We start from the raw sequence: 23,571 nt of genomic DNA on the forward strand, positions 1-23,571 counted from the left end.
AAAAAATAAGTAATATTTCGTATTTTATACGGAATCTTCCAAGTTTAGGTATATTTTATACCTTAGGCTGCTATTTACTCTTAAACTACTAATAATTCTCAAGAAAACTTAGCCTTTATAGTTTTCCTGGAAAGTTTGATATACTTACTAGCGTCCTGTTTTTTTTCAAATTTTTCCACCCACCGGTTTAGATTTTAGAGGGGGGGGGGACGCTCGATTTTAATGAAAATTTGCTCTTTAAAGTTGAATATTTCGCAAGCAAATCACGAGAAAAAAAATCACCCCACTTTACGTATATGGGAGGTACCCTAAAAAAACTTTTACTTTTATTTTTTATGCTACCAACAACAACCAACAAGCTCACCATCACCAACTGAGCCTAGACGAGTAGAGATTTTATTTCTTTTGATTAGAACTTTCGCGAAGTAGATAGAGTACCTTTAAGCAGCGTTTTCACCAAAGAGGATGTGTTGTTTTTCATCAACCAATAGAAACGCTTCATTTATCCGTCTCGCGCCGCTCAGCTGCTTCCACGAGAGTTGTGCTGTGCGAGGATGTGTAAATGAGACGTTTCTATTGGTTGATGAAAAACACGTTCCTCGCAACACATACTCGCATATTGAACGTTGCTTTAACCCATATTCCACTAAATCATCATCATCATCATCATCCCAGCCTATATACGTCCCACTGCTGGGCACAGGCCTCCTCTCAGAACAAGAGGGCTTGGGCTATAGTTCCCACGCGGGCCCAGTGCGGATTGGGAACTTCGCACGCACCATTGAACTGCTTTGCAGGTTTGTGCAGGTTTCCTCGCGATGTTTTCCTTCACCGCAAAGCTCGTGGTAAATTTCAAATGTAATTCCGCACATGAATTTCGAAAAACTCAGAGGTGTGAGCCGGGGTTTGAGTCGTGGGCTCTGTTTGAGAGGCGATAGGTCCATCTTAATGCTAGCCTTAAAATTTCAGAAGAAGAGGTGATGGAACTGTTGCATAAGCTGCCGAAGTTGGCTGAAAAATTCGAAGTTCACAGGAAGATAGGAGAGGGCACTTTCAGCTCTGTCTTCCTCGGGTCCCTGCGGCAAGAGTCAGGTACGTGCGCTAGCATGTCGTCAACATACAGGTCATTATTGAAACCCAAAAACACGTCACATCCTCCCCCTTCTCCTCCTCCCCTCCTGTTGGCAGGTGTCCAGGGGCGGCTTTGCTTCCCATCAGGTGACCCTTATGCTCGTTCCCCCGGGTCGTCACTGCGATTCCGCACCGTCTGCCTATTTTGAGCAGCGGTGTGGAGGGCATGCGATAAAAACGGTGCGCACACGATGCGTCACTGCGATTCCGTGCCGTCACCGTTTTTTAAGCAGCTGTGTGGTCGCGGCCTTATTTAAAGATAAATACGATTTTTAACGACACTTCAATACGGTATTTGACAACGCCTGGATTTGCCATATCTTAATATTATTATGAAAATATAGATAAACAGATAGTGTTCAGCGAAGAGAAAACTTAGATCGGTTGAAAATTGGATTTATAGTGATTGTTTTTAAAAATCTTTATACCTGTCTCTTTCTCAAACGCTTTTCTCTATGCAGCAAGTATGGCGGTACTGGCGTGTGAGCGTGACGTCACATGCCGGTATGTTTTTCTCTGTCTAATCTTGAATTTCTAACCTTCATAACTTTGTTATTTGTAAAGGTAGCTTAAAAATTGTTTTTCTATTCGATAACAGGCATTGTGTAGCTTTAATTTATAAAACATATACAAAATAGTCAAATACCGTATTGATTTTCTACTTCTACCATATTGTAAGTTTTTTAAGGTCGAATATCTGTCTACAGTAATTAAATCAGTAATTAAGCCGTGGTGGCCTAGTGGGTTGACCTATCGCCTCTCAAGCAGAGGGTCGTGGGTTCAAACCCCGGCTCGCACCTCTGAGTTTTTCGAAATTCATGTGCGGAATTACATTTGAAATTTACCACGAGCTTTGCGGTGAAGGAAAACATCGCGAGGAAACCTGCACAAACCAGCGAAGCGATTCAATGGTGCGTGCGAAGTTCCCAATCCGCACTGGGCCCGCGTGGGAACTACGGCCCAAGCCCTCTTGTTCTGAGAGGAGGCCTGTGCCCAGCAATGGGACGTATATAGGCTGGGATGATGATGATGCACTATCCATGGAAAAAGGATAAATCCCTTTCAACTCGCCGGCAACTCGCAAGTGTGTTAAGGCTCGCCTGTTAGTGAATGTATTTCGTACTCAGGGCTGCCGGACTCAAAGAAGAGATGGTACGCCATCAAACACCTGGTGCCGACCACGCATCCGACCAGGGTGGCGCACGAGTTGCGGTGCCTTCGTGAGATTGGGTGAGTAAATATACTGGGTGGAAATGATCTATGGGCCCTGGGGGGCAACTACCTTAAACCCTTTAGTTAGCTAATTGTACTGTAAGAAAACACCCTTTCTTCCTGTGGGTGTCGTAAGACTCGACTAAGGGAACAGGGTTGAAGTGTGTTGTGGGCGATGGGCTAGCAACCTGTCACTGCGATATCACATTTTGTCCATCTTTTATACCCACATTTATGCTAAAAGTGGTACTGGAACACAAGTTTCACGTGCTCTGCCTACCCCTTTTAGGGATAAAGGCGTGAATGTATGTATGTATGTAAGAAAACATTACTTCATTTTTAAAATGAAACAAAACTGCGTTTAAGGATCTACTAAACTTCGCTTGCCTCACCCGGGAATCGAACCAACTAAAAATTAAAAAAACAAACTCGCTATATTACTATACGAATCGATAGGATTATTGTTCAGGATAAAATTTGTCTATGTCGGCGGCCGATCGTAAAATCCGCCAGATCACGAAATTCCTAGGCATATCGTGAAACGCCGCCATTTCATGATATGCCTAAACGTTGGCCAGGCATATCACGATGTGCCTGAGAAATAATACGGCAGATCGATTAGAGCAACGCATTCGTCGATATTCCTAGCTCTATACCGGGCACATCGTAAAATAGTTTCTTTTTTGGCCACTGGTGGCGCTGCGTATGCAATGGCGGCCGTGACCAGCTGACCGCCCGTGTTTATTTAGCGAGTGAGAAATGTCGGTGTCGGCGGCCGATCGTAAAATCCGCCAGATCACGAAATTCCTAGGCATATCGTGAAACGCCGCCATTTCATGATATGCCTAAACGTTGGCCAGGCATATCACTATGTGCCTGAGAAATAATACGGCAGATCGATTAGAGCACATTTGGAGGAGATACCATGAAATAGAATATTTATTAACATTACCTTCTACAGTCAACGTCATAAATAAGTGATCACTTTTGTACCTTGTCGCTTTCAGTCGGTACATAGTTTCGTATGGCCATCTCGTACAATAGATGAGCGTAAGGCCAAATGTTTAATTAGACAAATTTTATCCTGAACTATAATCCTAACGATTCGTATGATAATATAGCGTGTTTTTTTTTTGTTGGTTCGATTCCCGGGTGAGACAAGCGATGTTTAGAAGATCTTTGAATGCAGTTTTGTTTCATTTTAAAAATAAAGGAATGTTTTCTTCCAGTAAAATTAGCTAACTAAGGGATTTAAGTAGTAGCCCTTCACAGCTCATACATTTTTGTCTTATTATCAACTTTATTTCGTTATATGGGCACAAAATTTAAGTCCATTGCATAACTGAGTTATACATATTATAGTCAGAGTAAATATCTATGAGAAACTGTGTTTTTCTTAGAGAATATCGGTAGAAAACCTTATATTAGCTTGTACATCTTGGAAATCAATGTTAAGGCTACGAACATATTTTTATTTTACACACCTTGGTACCGTAAACTGCTTCAACTTTGCCCTCTGGCCCCAACATTGCCTGAGTTGATTTAGAGTCGATAACTTGGGACTCTTATAGTTTTTAAACTTTACGGGTAGACAAAAGTTTAAAAACCTAAAGGGTGCTAAGTTATCGACTCTAAATCGAATCAGGCAATGTTGGGGCTAGAGGGCAAAGTTGAAGCAGTTTACGGTGCCCAAGTAAATCTGTCTTAATTACCCTCCAGGATTTTGAAAGCGGGATTTATAAGGAGAACTGTCAAGGGGAAACACAATTTCTCATAGATATTTACTCTGAATAAAACTTGAATATCTCAGTTTTGCAATGGAATTTAACTTGGTGCCCATAGAATGAAATTAATTACACGTAAAGACCTATTTAATGACATAATTCTCAGCTCTGTTGGTTTTTGGTACACTTCCCGTACAAAGTTGCTCATGGTCCTTTATTTGACGGATAAATGTGATGCCGTTCTTGTTTGTTTTGTTCGAATAGAGAGGATAGGCAAATGAAACTATTCTATTGGTTCATGAGAAACATTCCCCTCAACCTCAACTCAACACATCTTCGCACATCTCTGGTAGAAACGCAGCCTTAAATCAAAGTAAAATTCAAAATATGAGAGAGAGAGAGAGAGAGAGAGAAAAATACATTAGATAGAAAGAATAACATCGAATAGTATAAAGTGGGCCCCACTCAGCATAATGTTACGGCAAGCCGCAACGCTGTTTTTCAGTGGGACCCATTAAAAACTAAAACATATAAAGAACATACAACACACTATGACGACACGAACGCCAGCGGAGAGAAGTTCGTAAAGAAACTTTCAATCCGGATCCGGAAGCATATATGGCAACACTCGATCAGTTTAACCATAATTATCAATTTGGGCTATAGCGAGCAAGCACGTATGACTCTCAAAAAATCTAGCACCGGTTCGGAAAAACCTCTGTTGAGAACAATCCGACAAGAAACTCTACGATATACAGTGTGTGACAGGCAGCCAGGCTTTTTTAACGGAGGTTAAATTAACGTATTTCTGTAACTTACCCAAGACATTGATTTAATTTTTTAATTAGTAAACTCAAATTCTGAATTTGTTACCTTTCTAACAAAATTATAATAACAAGCTAATAATTAAAATATCCGTCGGCTGCCATTTACACTTTACTTGGACGTAGTTTGGCAAAAGGTTCCAAAGTTTAGCAACAAGGAGGAAATAAAAGCGAATTTTAAGAATAACATGACAGTGCTTTGGATCCTTTTTGCTAAACTTCGTCTACTTGTCAATTTACATTGAAATAGAAATAATAGAAATAGAAACGTTTATTCGCTAATTCGCAAATTACATATTATAAGTACACAAAATAAAACAAGTATAAAATAAATATTAACACACATCAACACATATTAACATACATTGCTGCCAATCATATAATTTTGTTTGAATATTAACAAAGTCTGAATTTTAGTTTATTAATTAAATTAATGTAATGGTTAAGTTATAGAAATACGTTACTTTATCCTCCTTTAAAAAAAAGCCTGGCTGCCGGTTACACACTGTATATTTTTTTACAGCCTTATTCATAAAAAATCCTTAATTGAGGTTTGATCGGTCTGTTACTTAGCAGACTGATTAAGCTTGTTAGACGGTTGTCAAGAAGTATGATTCATAAACGCTTGCTAGCAGTCTGCTAGTTGTTGAGCTGCTGATAGACGGATTAGACGTGTTATGTTGGCCACCTTGACAAATCAAAGACAAAAAATGGCCTAATCGATAATTAAAAAAAAATATTTTACAGCAGTGACAGCAAATTACCAGGAAAAAAAGTAAAAAGCGAGATGTTTGTTTTCCCGCCATTTCCGATCCGCATGTTTATGTTGTGCAAAAAGCCATAATTATGTTAATCATCCTAATTTTTTTTCATATTTATTGTTAATTGATTGTTGCTAATTTAGAGGATTTTTAAATAGAAATTCCTGAAAATAAATTTTCCTGTTTTTTTTTAATCTGCGTAGCCCTGCCTTCACTATAAATATCTTCGGTACCTATGGTTTTTTGCTCTAGTCAAAGTCAGCTGTTCAAACTTGTGGCGGCCATTTTGTGACTTAGCAGAGAGATAAAGGAGGGTCTACGGTCCTCTAACTTTAGCAGAGCCTTGATCGACTGATTAGCGCTAACAGACGTTTATGAATCATGTTTTTTAGCATCGGGCCTTCAAGGAGCCTTCAAGGAGGCTCTAACTTTTTATGAATAAGGCTGTTAGTGTGTATAATTTTGTGTTGTCCACAGAGGGAAGAACCACGTTATAGGCGTAGACTTGTGCCTGAGAAACTTTGACAGTGTGGTTTTTATTATGCCATATATACCGCACAGGAAGTTTACCGTAAGTATGAAAATGGTTTATCTATGACTTGACTACTAAGATAATGCGGGCAAAAGCTCTAGTACAGTGTAGTCCGTTTAGTACGACTTCGTATTTAACAACCAACCGTTTTTAGCGACGTAAGTATAGGCATATGTTTGGTTTTAATATGAGCCACCATGAAAGTACGGCGTTTAGTACGGCGTCCGGTTAGTACGATTTTTTTTTTATTCGACTGGATGGCAAACGAGCAAGTGGGTCTCCTGATGGTAAGAGATCACCACCGCCCATAGACAACTGCAACACCAGGGTATTGCAGATGGGTTGTCAACCTAGAGGCCTAAGATGGAATACCTCAAGTGCCAGTTATTTCACCGGCTGTCTTACTCTCCACGCCGAAACACAACAGTGCAAGCACTGCTGCTTCACGGCAGGATTAGCGAGCAAGATGGTGGTAGCAATCCGGGCGGACCTTGCACAAGGTCCTACCACCTGCAAATGTAATATCATCGGTCCCTTGCCTGTCGCTATAACCCATTTGGGAATACAGGCGTGATTTTTATGTATGTATGTATTCCCATATTTTTTGCACATTTTTTGGACATACGGTTTACAAGATAGAGGGGTGGAGACACACTTTGGAGCGATTATTTCTGGAAATCTTCACTTAATCAAAAAAAGTTTTTGAGAAACCTTAATATCTTTAAAAAGAGCTGTCGAACCATGTGGCACACGTTGATGCGAGTTAAAAAAAAATCTTCAATTTCTGCTACATGTCCTGCCCATGGTGCCCCCCCTATAAATATTTATTTTTGTAATTTAACTACAAAACTAAATAGCGGCTTTGACTAGACATCTGTACTCCAAATTTCATTAATATACATCTTGTAGTTTTCGAGTAAAATGCCTGTGACATACGGACGGACGGACAGACAGACAGACGGACTTTTTGCCATTTTGGCTCCGGAACCCTAACTTGGGCGTGTCCGATACGCTCTTGGCCGGTTTTTTATTTCTTGATTTCCGTTAACTACTTAGTAATTAACTTTTTGGCCGAACACATATTTTTTCGTTCAAGATAAATGTTTACAACTGTAATTGTAATATTTACAAACTTAATGAGTGACATGAACACGACACGTATATGTAAGAGAGACATTAAAAAACAGTTTTTGTTGAGGAATAGAATTCGCGCCCACAGCTTTTGAGCTCTCTCGGCTCTTGAGGCCCGACGTAAAATTTATGTTTTCGCAATTTGAACCGGTCAATCAAGTAAAGTTCAAATTATTATTTTTTCATGCCCTCAAGTGAGGGGGGGCCAGGAGGATAGATAATGGTAGGGAACCCTTCGTGCGCGAGTCCGATTTGCACGTGGCCGGTTTTTAGGGTTCCGGAGCCAAAATGGCAAAAACGGAACCCTTATAGTTTCGCCGTGTCTGTCTGTCTGAACTATGCCGACAAAATGGTAGGTAGAATAAAAATTTACGTAAAGTGGGGGTGATTTTTTTTTCTCATCTAACCTTGTAGTGTGGGTTATCGTTAGATAGGTCTTTTAAAATCATTAGGGGGTTGCTAAAACGATTTATCGATTCAGTGATTCGTTTGCAAAATATTCAACTTTAAAGTGCAACTTTTTTCATTAAAATCCAGCGCCCCCCCCCCCCCCCTCTAAAATCTAAACCGGTGGGTGGAAAAATTTGAAAAAAATCAGAATGGTAGTAAGTATATCAAACTTTCAAGGAAAACTATAACGGCTGAGTTTGCTTGAGAATTATTAGTAGTTTAAGAGTAAATAGCAGCCTAAGGTATAAAATATACCTAAGCTTGGAAGATTCCGTATAAAATACGAAATATTACTTATTTTTTTCTTAATGGCTACGGAACCCTATTTTGGGCGTGTCCGACACTCTCTTGGCCGGTTTTTTTTAAAACACCCTGTTGCCATCTCTTATTCAGGAGTACGTCGGCGAGATGGACACCGACGAGCTCCGTCAGTACATGCGTGCCCTCATGACGGCGCTGCGCCACGTGCACTCGTTCGGCGTCATCCACCGGGACGTCAAGCCCAGCAACTTCCTCTACAACCGCGACAAACGGCTGTGCGTATAATAGTTATTTGTGTCACAAGGGAGCAAAACGGTGTATTTACGGCGAGGGCGTACATTGAATCCAGAATGTAGCGAAGGATTATGCAATACCCCCTCGCTACGCTCAGGATTCTAAAGTAGAATCCTGAGCGTAATGAGGGATTCAAGTGTTAACGCCCAAGATGAAAATAATTTTGCTCCCGAGTGGCTCATACAACTTTTCACACCGAGCATTAAGAAACTTGAGAAAATAAATACTAAATATTATTAAAGAACAACCAGCATAGAAAATGGCGTGGCATTACAATTATTAACTTTAAAAAAATGGCATTTGCAATAAAACACTTAGAAAAGCCTTGAACAGAAAAGTTGCACTTTGCTCCCTCTCGTCAGGGAGGAAAAGTTACTTTTCTGAAAGAGAGGTGTGAAAAAAAATACAGCTTGGCTCATTTAGATCGGTCAGTATGGGAAAGTCTTTTTTTTTATTCGACTGGATGGCAAACGAGCAAGTGGGTCTCCTGATGGTAGGCGATCACCACCGCCCATAAACACCTGCAACACTAGGCGTATTACCTCATGTGCCAGTAATTTCACTGGCTGTCGTACTCTCCACTAGCACTGCTGCTTCACGGCAGGATTAGCGAGCAAGATGGTGGTACCAATCCGGGCGGACCTTGCACAAGGTCCTACCTTTTGCATACTCTGCACACTCTGGAACTAAAGACATACGAAGATCTGTTCTTAGGAACCATGTCATCCATTTTAATAACAAGAAAAACTTGTACGTACTCAACTCGGGAATCGAACCGGGACGTTTTGAAAAATAAAACTTGCATTATTAATAGGGCCCGGAATTTTGCGTGCGGCTATTGACGGATTGTAGGGAGAGAGCACCGCTTTTAATCGATGTTATCGACAAACAGTGTTGCCAGTTTAGCGACTTTCAGCCTTATTCATAAAAAATCCTTAATTGAGGTTTGATCGGTCTGTTACTTAGCAGACTGATTAAGCTTGTTAGACGGTTGTCAAGAAGTATGATTCATAAACGCTTGCTAGCAGTCTGCTAGTTGTTGAGCTGCTGATAGACGGATTAGACGCGTTATGTTGGCCACCTTGACAAATCAAAGACAAAAAATGGCCTAATCGATAATTTAAAAAAAAAAAAATTGACAGCAGTGACAGCAAATTACCAGGAAAAAAATAAAAAGCGAGATGTTTGTTTTCCCGCCATTTCCGATCCGCATGTTTATGTTGTGCAAAAAGCCATAATTATGTTAATCATCCTTATTTTTTTTTCATATTTATTGTTAATTTATTGTTGCTAATTTAGAGGATTTTTAAATACAATGTCCTAAAAATAAAGTTTCCTGTTTTTTTTTATCTGCGTAGCCCTGCCTTCACTATAAATATCTTCGGTATGGTTTTTTGCTCTAGTCAAAGTCAGCTGTTCAAACTTGTGGCGGCCATTTTGTGACTTAGCAGAGAGATAAAGGAGGGTCTACGGTCCTCTAACTTTAGCAGAGCCTTGATCGACTGATTAACAGACGTTTATGAATCATGTTTTTTAGCATCGGGCCTTCAAGGAGGCTCTAACTTTTTATGAATAAGGCTGTTAGTCGCTAGAACTGGCGACTTTTGCTTAAGAATTAGCGACCAAAAAAAAGTTTTAGCGACAAAAATGGTCAATCTCGAACTTCGTATGTTGCCGTTGCCGTCCCGCTGTCGCTTATCAACGCGAGTGAAAGGGACGGTGGGATACGAACTTCGATTTTCGAGTTTTGTAGTAGCCGCCGCTGGCCCTATACTACGACTGTAGACTTCAAACATCATATCCTGCCGTCCCGCTGCGCTGACGCAAATGTTATTTAATACGAGAGTGAGAGGGACGGCACGATACGAAATTCGAATTTAGTAGTAGCCCCGCCGTTGGAATTAATTTTAGCGACTTTCTAGCGACTTGATTTTGAGTCTAGCGACTCGAACTTCTAGAAGTTGGCAACACTGTCGACAAATCGTTACTGAAACCTTTTTTCAAGCCATCATTATGCTATTTCTAATGCGGGCGATGCCGCGGGCTAAGGCTAGTTTAACATATAACCGAACGTCAGGTCGCATTGGATTAGGAATGTGTATAAGGGCATTTTTTTAATTTTGGAAAAAATATGGTCTTTCCTACTGAGAATGAAGAGCACAATCGATTCCGATACTTTTTAAAAATGTCCCAAAAAAAAAATTAACAGTGTTGTTTTTGTCATACACTCGGTCAGGGTCACAAAACTGAGTCATGAAATTTGTAATGAAAAAAAAAATTTTTTTTTGATAGAAAGGTACACGTTTTTTTGAAAACGCCCATAAACGTGTACACATTTTTGTGCAGATACGCATTGGTGGACTTCGGATTGGCGCAACACACAAGCAGCGACGCGCAGCCGCCGCCCGCGCACCAGTCGCTCAAACGGCCCAGGGAACACGTAAGCATTTATTCATCCGCTCACTCACTCGTTTGCTCACTCACTGACTCACCACTCACTCATCATACAGTCCAACAAACTGATTCATGTACGGTACAATACAATAATCTGGAAGTGACATCCTGGTAGTCCGGCCAGGATCGTCTCCGCAGGACGGAACTCTTCAACGGTTAATGGCATCGACTTGAAATTTGATATGCAAATGTATTTTGGGTAACAGTACAAGTACATATTTCACACGAAAATACAAACTGAAACATGGATGGCGCTGGGACCGTGCTGCGTGCTATTCCCCTACACCACCTTTGGACAGAAGTACAGTCAACAAAAAGTACAGTTGCAAAACAGAGCTTGTATTAAAAATGTAATTTTTACCAAAAACTTATTTTATTAGACTTGTTACTATCAAATCGCGATTCCAGGGCTCGCCTCTGCCCTGCGCGAAACGCGTTGCTCTCGACCTGACGATGCGCACGCGCAAGCAGAACCAACCACCGGTGAGTAATTAATTAGCATTATTTTAAAGTAGTTTCCCTGAAAGGAAAGACTTTTTTTTTTCGTTATGTAGATCATTAGAAAATATCGTACCCTTAACATGAAAATTATGTGGATATTAATGACGTTACATTTTTTAATGTTTTTTATGTACATGCATATCATAACTTCCCTATTATATGTTCAGAAACGACTATCAAATGGCCTTTATTAAGAAACCTGGTATCTGCGGGTGCATCTTAATGTTCACATTAAAGTACAGTGCATCTTAATGTTTACATTAAAGTATCGGTAATACTTTTTTTAACAATGCATTATTGTAGAAAACTTATGACATGCATGTAGGTAATAATTATTATTCAGTCAAAGTCAAAGTCAAGTCAAAGTCAAATCAAAGTTAAAGTCAAAGTCAAAATACAGGCCATATCTGAACATATTATAGAAAACTTATGATATGTATGTAGATAAAGTTATGTATGCGGCTATACATAATTAGGCATTAAAACACTCGTGTGATCTTATTATTAAACTCGCCTTCGGCTCGTTTCATAAAACCACACTCGTACTTTAATGCCTCTCATTATGCACCAGCCACATAAATAACTATTATAACATCAAGTGATACAGCATTCGCCGAGAATAGTTGCAATAAATATGTTGTCCTCGTAATTCCCCGCGTACTTCACAAAGTACAAATCATTTGTCAGACTAACTACCCAATGTACTTGGTGGAGTACGAATTTATCAAATATTTATACTTTTTAAAGAAATTTCAAAAAGATTAGTAGACGTCACAGGTGACCGAAGAGCTGGCAGTTACCTCGGACAAAGAATTAGCCCAGCTATTCAAAAGCCGCGTATCCATTAGAGCAGCCTCAGGCCGAGCACCGCGAGCCGAGCCATATTTTGTCGGTTTTTTGGCCGTGCTCAAGGAGCCTCAGTCTGAGCTGTGCCTTTGGCAGCGTCTCCACTTGCGCTCGGCCCGAGGCTGCCTCTAGTGGATACGCGGCTAAAGGAGCCTCAGTCTGAGTCGTGCCTTTGGCAGCGTCTCCACTTGCGCTCGGCCCGAGGCTGCCTCTAGTGGATACGCGGCTAAAGGAGCCTCAGTCTGAGCCGTGCCTTTGGCAGCGTCTCCACTTGCGCGGCCTCGGAGCGAGGCAGCCGCTCGGCCCGAGGCTGCCTCTAGTGGATACGCGGCTAAAGGAGCCTCAGTCTGAGCCGTGCCTTTGGCAGCGTCTCCACTGCGGCCTCGGAGCGAGGCAGCCGCTCGGCCCGAGGCTGCCTCTAGTGGATACGCGGCTAAAGGAGCCTCAGTCTGAGCCGTGCCTTTGGCAGCGTCTCCACTTGCGCGGCCTCGGAGCGAGGCAGCCGCTCGGCCCGAGGCTGCCTCTAGTGGATACGCGGCTAAAGGAGCCTCAGTCTGAGCCGTGCCTTTGGCAGCGTCTCCACTTGCGCGGCCTCGGAGCGAGGCAGCCGCTCGGCCCGAGGCTGCCTCTAGTGGATACGCGGCTAAAGAGGAAACGCTGCCACCATCTTCGGGACCTTGCCTAAGGGTTACTCTTTATGTAATTTGTTTTAGTTTTAGGTTCTATTTTTATTTTATGTAGGTACTTAAGTGTGTTAGTTATGTTATGTATGATTCCTTATTAAATACTTCATTTATCAATGATATGTGGACTTGAAATTTATGTACGCGTAAGTAATTTCCAAAATCACATAATTTGAATTCTCGCCCACTATGTATGATAAAAAGGTCAGGACTTACGAGGATATAATATTCAGTATAATTCAGTACTGCTGTGCTAACGGTACTTTCAAATTATAAAATATTAAAAAAATAAAAATCATTTATTCAATTTCTTGAGGGTACATTATTACATTGCCGCTGGTGCCTCTTTTTAAGTAAAAAAATACCTGTGCTAAGAGACACCGTTACTCTGTAAACAGGTATCTACTTTGTATATGCAGAAGAAAAACAAAAAAACCATGTGGAATTAATTAAAAATACATTTAAATCACTATTTGAGAAAAATCCTGTCAAACATGCAAAGGTTAACTGGACGAGATCCAGAGTAAGTATATTCTCATCTCGTTATTATAATAACGTGTAGGTTCTGCCGCCTGCGCACTACAATCCGGCGGCGGCGCGGGCGCCGTGCGCGTGCTCGGGCGTCGCCGGCGTGTGCGACGAGTGCGCGGCGTGGGCGCCCCGGCGCGCCAACCGCGCTGGCACCCAGGGCTTCAGGCCGCCAGAGGTGACCACACCGCCACTAGTACATTTGTTACAAAATTTACCTAAATAGGGATGGCGAATGAATTAAAGAAATCAGCTCATGACAGTCAGTGTCGTCAAGCTGAGCTAAGTTGACGAATAGACATACTCTTTAAGATTAAATTGAAAATACAATCTGAAATATAGATGCACAGAAAAACCAGAAAAATAAGACCAGCACTGGGAATCGAATCCAGGTCCTCGGTATTCCGTACCGCGTGCTATACCGCTACACCACTGCTGGTCAACGGTACAGACACGAATTTCTCCTATGCACCTCATATCTCAGCGTGTTTGTTTCTTATTTAGCCACTTAAGCAGTGACGCTAGCGACATCTATACCGTAGCCCTCATGCATCTGGATGGCCATGCCGAAACATGAAAAAAAAGTGTCATTGACGTAACTCAATTAGCTTCGACTCCGTGGCTAATCGATTTTTTTTTTTAATTACTTTCCACCCTATAGATGAAAACTCAATTTCCCACCCGGCTATCTACCCATGAAAATTAAACTTTCCGAACAGGGCCCGATTGCATAACAAAGTACAAGCTAATATTATTAGCGATTTTGTATTGAATTTCACTAATACTATTAGCTTGTACTTTATTATGCAATTGGGCCCAGGAGAGATGAAAAACATTTTACAGTTGGTCTATTTTTTTCGCAATTACAGAAAATCAACATTTAAAATTATTCCTCTATTCTGCTGCCGGCCATAATGCCATGACAGCGGAACACTTTCTTTCACGTTTCGGCATGGCCATCTAGATGCACATCGTGACCAACTAGCGCCAGAAATACTCGGGTGAAATGCGTCGCTTTCCACCCTCGGTTATCAATCTACTAATTGGGATGTCCCAATTTTTGACAACATATAATAAATCGAAAACCATTTGGAGAAATAGGCTTCGTGAAGCGTGTTCAGAAATCAGATTCCAAAAATGTGATAAACTGATTTAAAAAAACAAAATTTAAGTAATGACATTCATTTGACCCCTGGAGTATCTCGTCACAAAGGCAGTTATAAAGCAGGTCTACACTCTTAAGCAAATTGACAGTTTGAAATATTCCTGTCCTGCTTATAATAGCAAAGAGTGACAAAGATAGAACTAATCACATGATGCGCACCTGGCCTTAAACAGTTGTCATTTATCGTAAAGTCCGAAATGTATACGAGTATTTCCAATGTATTTTTACAAATTAAATTATTAAATTACTATGTTACAAGTAAATACAAAAGAATTTAAATATCAGATTTTTAAAAAGATATCTATTTACTATCACACCATTAAATAAACAAAGGAATAATCGAAGCTAAAAGAAGAGAAATAAAATAAAACTATTTGTCAAGGTTCATTTAGGACCCTAAACCGTGCTTGAATTATTGTCACATTGTAATGCCACAGATAATGTTATGTACGACCTGAATTTTTCCAGGCAATGGAACGTGGCTGTCTCACTGTGACGTCATCCAGCGTATTTCGTCAAAAAATGTATAAAAAAATAAATACCCATCCAAATTCAAAATCAATGAAAATGGTATCTTAAAATATCCTATTCTTTCCAAAAATAAGATAAAAACTATAGGTTATTTTTTTTTGGTGCATCCCAATTAGTACATTACTATAGAGGCCGGGAAGTAAGGGGTTATCAATCTACTAATTCGCAGGTGCTGTTCAAGTACACGGACCAGACGACGGCCGTGGACATGTGGGCGGCAGGGGTGGTGCTGGCGAGCGTGCTCACGGGCCGCTACCCCTTCTTCCGGGCCAGCGACGACTTGGACGCGCTGCGAGAGATCGCCGTGTTACTCGGCAGCCAGGCTATGCACCGCACCGCGGCGGCACTAGGTCAGTACCAGGGAGAAAGAAAGATAGAAGACATTTTATTCACATTCACTTTGCAGGTGGTAGGACCTTGTGCAAGGTCCGCCCGGATTGCTACCACCATTTTACTCGCTAATCCTGCCGTGAAATAGCAGTGCTTGCATTGTTGTGTTTCGGCGTGGAGAGTAAGGCAGCCGGTGAAATTACTGGCACTTGAGGTATCCCGTCTTAGACCTCTAGGTTGGCAACGCATCTGCAATACCCCTGGTGCTGCAGATGTTTATGGGCGGTGGTGATCTCTTACCATCAGGAGATACACTTGCTCGTTTGCCATCCAGTCGAATAAAAATTAAAATATTCACAAAGCCACACGACTACAACAAAATATAAAAATAAGAATAAACAAAAAAAAACAACCATGAAACGACAACCACGACGACCAGATGGCCTAGTGGTTAGAGAACCTGACTACGAAGCTTGAGGTCCCGGGTTCGATTCCCGTAGGGCAGATATTTGTATGAAAAATACGAATGTTTGTTCTCGGGTCTTGGGTGTTTCATATGTATTTAAGTATATATCTATCTATATAATTATATTTATCCGTTGCTTAGTACCCATTACACTAGCTTTGCTAAGCAAGTATTGGGAGGGTGCGAAGTACTAGGTGGGGGTAATGAAATTATCGCAGCGCTCATAGTGGCCAAAAGAAGAAATAAACTAGGCTCTGTCATCTATCATACTCATATGAATCTGTCATTAACAAAGCAATTTGTATAGACTTTAACTACCCAATTTTAGTTATAGATGTTTGTGTTATGATGCGAGCTTGAATTATTGAACACTGTCCCTGTTTTGTTCTTAATTCCTCTACATCTCGGACATGTCCAGCAACATTTTTCCTTATGGAACGGTTTGTGGTTGAAATTTTATATTGAGTGATACTCACAAAACCGGTCTTCAAAATGATACTCATTTTGATCTGAAAACGATATTTAATTTATTACTAGCGATATAAGAACAATTATATAATTTTACTATTATTCAAAGAAACCAATAAGATAGCTTTATCTTTTCGTTTTACAGTAAAAGTACAACTAAACATGAAGTAAACAAACCCTGACATAACGAAAATAAAAACACACTTTTTGAATAAATTTTACTTACCTCATTTAATTTTAACGACCAAAAATGAACTCGCAACCTTTTGTCCACCCAAATCACGGTATCACAGTAATTTTGTATTATAAATTAATACGTTATAGGTTTGATTTTTGTCACAATGTCGCGATTGTCAGAGCATCAGAGCCATAAAAGTTGCGGACGCTAGGCGGCGCTGATGTCGTGCACAGAGCCAATAGCGAAGGCCCTGAAAGCAACAGCTGATAGTTCCCGTTCCGCAGGCTGCCGGCTGTTGACGTCGATATCGGGGCCGGGGCTGTGCCTGCGCAAGCTGGCGGCGCGGCTGTGCGACGCGCGGGCGCCGGCGCCGCTGCCGCGCCGGGCGCCGCTGCCGGACGACGTCTGCTGCGACTGCAGGCTGCCGCGCGCGATGTGTATCTGTCGGGACCCTAGCACGATGGTGAGTACTATGTCTCCATCTGCTGAGCCCCAACTCGATAGGCAGTGGCGATCCTTACATAGAAGCCCACACGATGGTGAGTCTACTATGTCTCCATCTGCTGAGCCCCAACTCGATAGGCAGTGGCGATCCTTACATAGAAGCCCACACGATGGTGAGTCTACTATGTCTCCATCTGCTGAGCCCCAACTCGATAGGCAGTGGCGATCCTTACATAGATGCCCACACGATGGTGAGTCTACTATGTCTCCATCTGCTGAGCCCCAACTCGATAGGCAGTGGCGATCCTTACATAGATGCCCACACGATGGTGAGTCTACTATGTCTCCATCTGCTGAGCCCCAACTCGATAGGCAGTGGCGATCCTTACATAGATGCCCACACGATGGTGAGTCTACTATGTCTCCATCTGCTGAGCCCCAACTCGATAGGCAGTGGCGATCCTTACATAGATGCCCAAAAGCCGGGCTTGCCTTATAAACCGAACAACGTCCAAACGAGAAAAATAGTTATTTATGTGGCTGGTGCATAATGAGAGGCATTAAAGTACGAGTGTGGTTTTATGAAACGAACCGAAGGCGAGTTTCATAATAAGATCACACGAGTGTTTTAATGCCTAATTATGTATAGCCGCATACATAACTTTATCTACATGCATATCATAAGTTTTCTATGATATGTTCAGATATGGCCTGTATTTTGACTTTGACTTTGAATAATAATTATTACCTACATGCATGTCATAAGTTTTCTATAATATGTTCAGATGTGGCCTGTATTTTGACTTTGACTTTGACTGAATAATAATTATTATCTACATGCATGTCATAAGTTTTCTACAATATGTACAGATATGCATTGTTAAAAAAAGTATTACCGATACTTTAATGTTAACATTAAGATGCACTGTACTTTAATGTGAACATTAAGATGCACCCGCAGATACCAGGTTTCTTAATAAAGGCCATTTGATAGTCGTTTCTGAACATATAATAGGGAAGTTATGATATGCATGTAGATAAAAGCTTGTAAAATACTTTTTTTGCTGAAATAATAATATAATCTCTTGATTATGTAGCGTTGACAATCTTTTCTCTGGCCCCGCTAGCAATTAATCACAGTTTTTTTTTTGTTTACCTTTGAGGAATTTTAAAAGCGCATATTTTTTACGACTTCATGAGATTTTTTTCCATATTGTGTATTGTGTATTGTTTAATAATTTAGCGCGCTTTATTTTACGTAAAATACTAAGAATTGCATAAGTAATCCGAGGCATGGCGTATTTTTAAATTTTGTATAATAATAATATTATAGCGGCATGGAATGTTGTTTGTCTAGACACAGACATAAGACGATTTTAAGTTAACTTTCGTGCTAAAATTATTTGCCGATAGGTAATTAATCTTAAATAGACATCGACAAAAGCCGTGGTGGCCTAGTGGTTTGACCTATCGCCTCTCAAGCAGAGGGTCGTGGTTTCAAACCCCCGGCTCGCACCTCGTGAGTTTTTGGAATTACATTTGAAATTTACCACGAGCTTTGCGGTGAAGGAAAACATCGTGAGGAAACCTGCACAAATCTGCGAAGCAATTCAATGGTGTGTGTGAAGTTCCCAATCCGCACTGGGCCCGCGTGGGAACTATGGCCCAAGCCCTCTTGTTCTGAGAGGAGGCCTGTGCCCAGCAGTGGGACGTATATAGGCTGGGATGATGATGATGATGATGAGACTGCGACAACCCTAAGCGTCCGCGCCGGAGTAGGCAGTTAAGTATCCTAAAGGGTCGGAGTTTACATACTTCTCTTTTACTATGATTGTATCTCCGGCAGGACAACGAGACATTCCCCAACCGGTCTTACGCCGGCTTCCCGGACTCTGCGTTCGCGCTCGCTTACCGCCTCCTGGAGCCCGAGCCGCAGGCCCGGATCACCGCCGCAGAAGCCCTGAAGCACCCGTTTCTCGCGTCGCGGTAATGCCACCTGTGCGTGAAAGGGATGCCTTTATGTGACGCCCTTTGGAGCTGTGATATATATACATAGTCCAAAATACCGGTAGAGCTTGTCTAAACTAAAATGACGCGTCCCTCAACTAGAACAGTTGATTAATACATAATAAAATACACGGGTCACTTGACACCAATTTGAACTACAGTAGAATCCGGTTATAACGACGGCCGATATACCGGTGATATTACGTCGTACTAACCGGACGCCGTACTAAACGAACGGATGTTTGTGTGGCTTTCATGGTGGCTCATATTAAATCCAAACATATACCTATAATTACGTCGCTAAAAACGCTTGGTTGTTGAATGCGAAGTCGTACTAAACGGACTACATGTAGTCCCAAAATAAGCAAAGCTTGTGTTATGGGTACTAGGCGAAGGATAAACATACTTATATAGATAAATATATACTAAGACTTCGATACATTATTATTATTAAACACCCAAGACTCAAGAGCAAATATTCGTATTTTTCATACAAATATCCGCCCCGTACGGAGATTGAACCCGGGACCTCAAGCTTCGTAGTCAGGTTCTCTAACCTCTGGGCTATCCGGTCGTCAAGTTGACGTTATGACTAAGTGAGTAAGTATGCGAGTGTGTGTGTGTCTGTCTGTATGTTTGTCTGTCTTTCACGTCGGAACTGAGCGACGGATCTTCTTGATTTTTGGCATAGATATAGTTTATGGGCCAGAGAGTGATATAGGCTACTTTTGATCCCGGAAAAATGCACAGTTCCCGAGGGAACAGCCCGCGATTACCGAATTCCACGCGGACGAAGCCGCGAGCAAAAGCTAGTTATATAATAATGCATGAATATAAAAGGTACATAGTAAATGAACAATTGTTTCCACTGTTGCTATTTCATTTCCGCGCAGTCAAAGTGAAAAGCAGAGTGTAAAACTCAAGCATTAAACCCATTTTCCCCACGACGTGTCTATCCACCCTCGCCGTACCGTCTCGGGTAAAATGGCTCGTTTTATGCTCTCGTTGTACAATCTACTATTATGTGTGTTAGCCGCCCGTATTTAAAAGTTCATATGCGTAAATGTGGTGGTGGGACGCATCATTTCGGTTAAGACAAGCTCTAACCTCGTAATAAAAATAGAATGTATACAACAAAGTTCAGGGGAATTACGGACCTATAACAATGTAACATAGGTAGTTGTCATTTTTTTTGGTTCTTCTGTCGTTTTACTCCACAATTTGACTTTATCCCGAAACATTAAGATTCATTTGATTTTTTTTTAATATGGTGGGCCTTGGGAGTTTAAGGGGGTTTATAAAACAGTTCGAAGCCTTTAAGGACTCTATCCATTACACCGTATCATATCATGGCCGTAATAGTAACGGGTCAGGCAAAAATATATTCTTTGTATTGAAAAGTATGAGACTAAGCCCACTACAGTACTTCCATTGTAAACCCGGATTTTTAATCCCATGGAAAAAATGTAAACAAGGGTGTTGCCGTTATCAAAAAACATTTGCAGAATTCAAGATATTTTATTCTTGCCACATTTGCCAGCAATCGACTTCCCATTAAAAAACTGTATTTCTTAATCAAGATAAAATATTTTATTTTACTGATGAAAATCTTTACTTTGGCATTTACTACGCTTTGATATATTAATTTACAAAGAGAGTACTGTTTTCGTATGCATAATTTATTTATTGTCCTGGTATTACACCCGGGTTTTTAAGCTGTGGGCCGCTCGACGCGAGACGTCACTCAATGCACTAACATTCGAGACTGAATTCGTAATCGTTTTCCAGTGACTCTTGTTCTGTAATTTTTTTTTTACTGTTGAAATTGTTGTTATATTTTTATTGTACTTAATTTGTTCATTGTTACGTTTTCCGTTGTTTTTCGTTTATTTTTAGGGTTCCGGAGCCAAAATAGCAAAAACGGAACCCTTATAGTTTCGCCATGTCTGTCTGTCTGTCTGTCCGTCCGCGGCTTTGCTCAGGGACTATCAATGCTAGAAAGCTGTAATTTTGTACGGATATATATGTACACTATGGCGACAAAATGGTACAATAAAAAATTAAAAAAATTGTTTAGGGTGCCTCCCACAGACGTAAAGTAGGGATGATTTTTTTTTCTCATCCAACCCTATAGTGTGGGGTATCGTTGGATAGGTCTTTTAAAACCATTATGGATTTTTCGATTCAGTGATCTGCTTGCGAAATATTCAACTTTAAAGTGCAAATTTTTATTAAAATCGAGTGTCGCCCCCCCCTCTAAAATCTATACCGGTGTGGAAATTTAAAAAAAAATTTAGGATGTTAGTAAGTATATCAAACTTTCAAGAAAAACTATAACGGCTAAGTTTGCTTGAGAATTATTAGTAGTTTAAGAGTAAATAGCAGCCTAAGGTATAAAATATACCTAAACTTGGAAGATTCCTTATAAAATACGAAATCCTTAGAAAAATATTACTTAATTTTTTTCATAATGGCTATAGAACCCTATTTCGGGCGTGTCCGACACGCTTTTGGCCGGGTTTTTTACGAAAGGATGCACTCCGGTCCGAATACTTCTCGGTCAAAAGACGACTTGTAAGTTGTCTACCGTAAAAACGGCTCTTTTATCGAAAATATAATAAAACATGGCAACAACAGAACTTTATATAATATTTCTAGCAGGCCCATACCTTGAAATTTAAATCCCCTGAAATGACACTTTGACAATGACGAAACTTTGTTTATTTTTTTCCGTGGGATTAAAAATCCGGGTTTAGCATGGTGCGGGTGACAGCTGTCAATATCACAAGACTAGAGAGTCAAAGTCTGCGCGTACATTCAGCGTCAAAAGTAGAGGATCTCTTTTTTACTCCGCCGCTTTGACACGCACGTGGCTGTAATTTTGATGCAAACTTTACTAATCTGTCGAGAAAATCCCCGGCCAGGCAGAAGGGGGGTTGCCACTTCACTCGATTGAGTTTAGTTTGCACCTGAATCTTATGAAATTACTTAGGAAGGAGGTGCAAACTTTTTTCAACGTCTACAAGTACCCTGCTAAAACTAACAGATGGCGCTGAAATTAATAGATACGTTGTGACATGAATACGTCACTGAAAAAGGATTTTGCCAAAGTTTAGAAGAGCGTACGGATATCAACAAATTTCATTGAATAATTGACAGTAAATTAACTGCTACTACACATTGCACAGTGCCATCTTTTGGGGAACTGAGTAAACATTAAGTAATCAAGTAGCCTAAAAATGCCTTCCTTCGCGCTGTCATCGTTCATCCGCCATTACATTACCTCTCATATTTCGTTTTCTAATCCTACTTTTGATGCTGACCACACAAGGCTGCATTTCCACCAGAGATGTGCGAGAATGTGTTCTTCATTAACCAATAGATACGTTTCATTTATCTATCCTCGTTCAGCCGAGCTGTTTCCACTAGAGCTGCGTTGAGCGAAGATTGGTAAATGAAACGTTTCTATTGACTTCCTCTCACATTTCTGTTCGAAAAGCAACCTTACACCGCATTAAGCATTAGTCATTAATCTACTAATAACATATAGGTATGTTAAGCCTTTTAATGTTTACTGTTGATTTTGTATGCCAAACTTAGTACATAATGAAATGAATGGACCAACGCTAATAATAAGCCAAAATTAAATTTTAATACAGTAGAATCCGGTTATAACGACGGCCAAGGGGCCGGTGATATTACGTCGTACTAACCGGACGCCGTACTAAACGAACGGATGTACTTTCATGGTGGCTCATATTAAAACCAAACATATGCCTATACTTATGTCGCTAAAAACGGTGGGTTGTTGAATGCGAAGTCGTACTAAACGGACTACACTGTACGTACAATATCCAATACACCTGCCCAAGGCTACGTACGTATGCGTCATCGCGCGGTTTGAACGCACCGTCTCTTTCTCTAGATATACTCTGAGGAGGGACGGTGCGCTACAACCGCTTGGCTAACCGCATAGTGCGTTCTTGCTCTGAAGGCGTATGAGAAAACGAGATAAAACTTATTTGCGTCAAATATCGTGCTAGTGGCGGTGTAGTCAATCCAAATTAACACTATAAGGCTGATTTAACACATTGATTTGTTACTGAAAATAGGTTTTGATGTTCCAAGCTTAAGCTATAGAGTTCTTATAATTCTGAACTAAAAGAATTTCCTTGCTCACCCGTGACCTTACGATAGCTAAGCTTATGCAAAATATGCGTGTTCATGCAGTTCCTCCACCTCCACACTGTAAGAACACACACAGATCACACAAACCCATCTATCACCACCACCACACTACACTGACGCGTTTCGAACTCAACCAGAGCTCATCTTCAGAGTGACACAACCGTACACCATGCTACCAGTTGTTAGACCAACAGTTGTAGTACCAGGTGTTGTGTGTGTTGGTGTAGATGGGTTTGTGTGATTTGTGTGTGTTCTTACAGTGTGGAGGTGGAGGAACTGCATGAACACGCATATTTCGCATAAGCTTAGCTATCGTAAGGTCGGTGAGCAAGGAATTCTTTTAGCCATCCTGGAAACTTTTCAAAGGAAACTATAATACTATTTTCCTTGTTATTAAATGCGAGTCTATTCTCAAAAATAATAGATTATCAGGAAATATTGGACACCAGTTCTTTTGTCAGT

The 23,571-nt window shown here is 40.8% G+C and overlaps 1 protein-coding gene across 1 annotated transcript; it reads left to right on the forward strand.

Moving 5' to 3' along the window:
• Nucleotides 1-969: 969 nt before the first annotated feature.
• Nucleotides 970-23,320, forward strand: Cdc7 (Cdc7 kinase; the record flags this gene model as incomplete). Its single annotated transcript, XM_074098498.1, is given in 10 exon segments — nucleotides 970-1,092; nucleotides 2,259-2,361; nucleotides 6,130-6,223; nucleotides 8,159-8,301; nucleotides 10,667-10,760; nucleotides 11,183-11,257; nucleotides 13,367-13,510; nucleotides 15,198-15,378; nucleotides 16,755-16,933; nucleotides 18,761-23,320. Coding segments are annotated over 10 exon segments (1,280 nt in total), but the record flags the coding sequence as incomplete, so codon positions are not given.
• Nucleotides 23,321-23,571: the final 251 nt, after the last annotated feature.

Source organism: Choristoneura fumiferana, chromosome Z (genome assembly GCF_025370935.1).
Source record: "Choristoneura fumiferana chromosome Z, NRCan_CFum_1, whole genome shotgun sequence".
Taxonomy (NCBI): Eukaryota; Metazoa; Arthropoda; class Insecta; order Lepidoptera; family Tortricidae; genus Choristoneura; species Choristoneura fumiferana.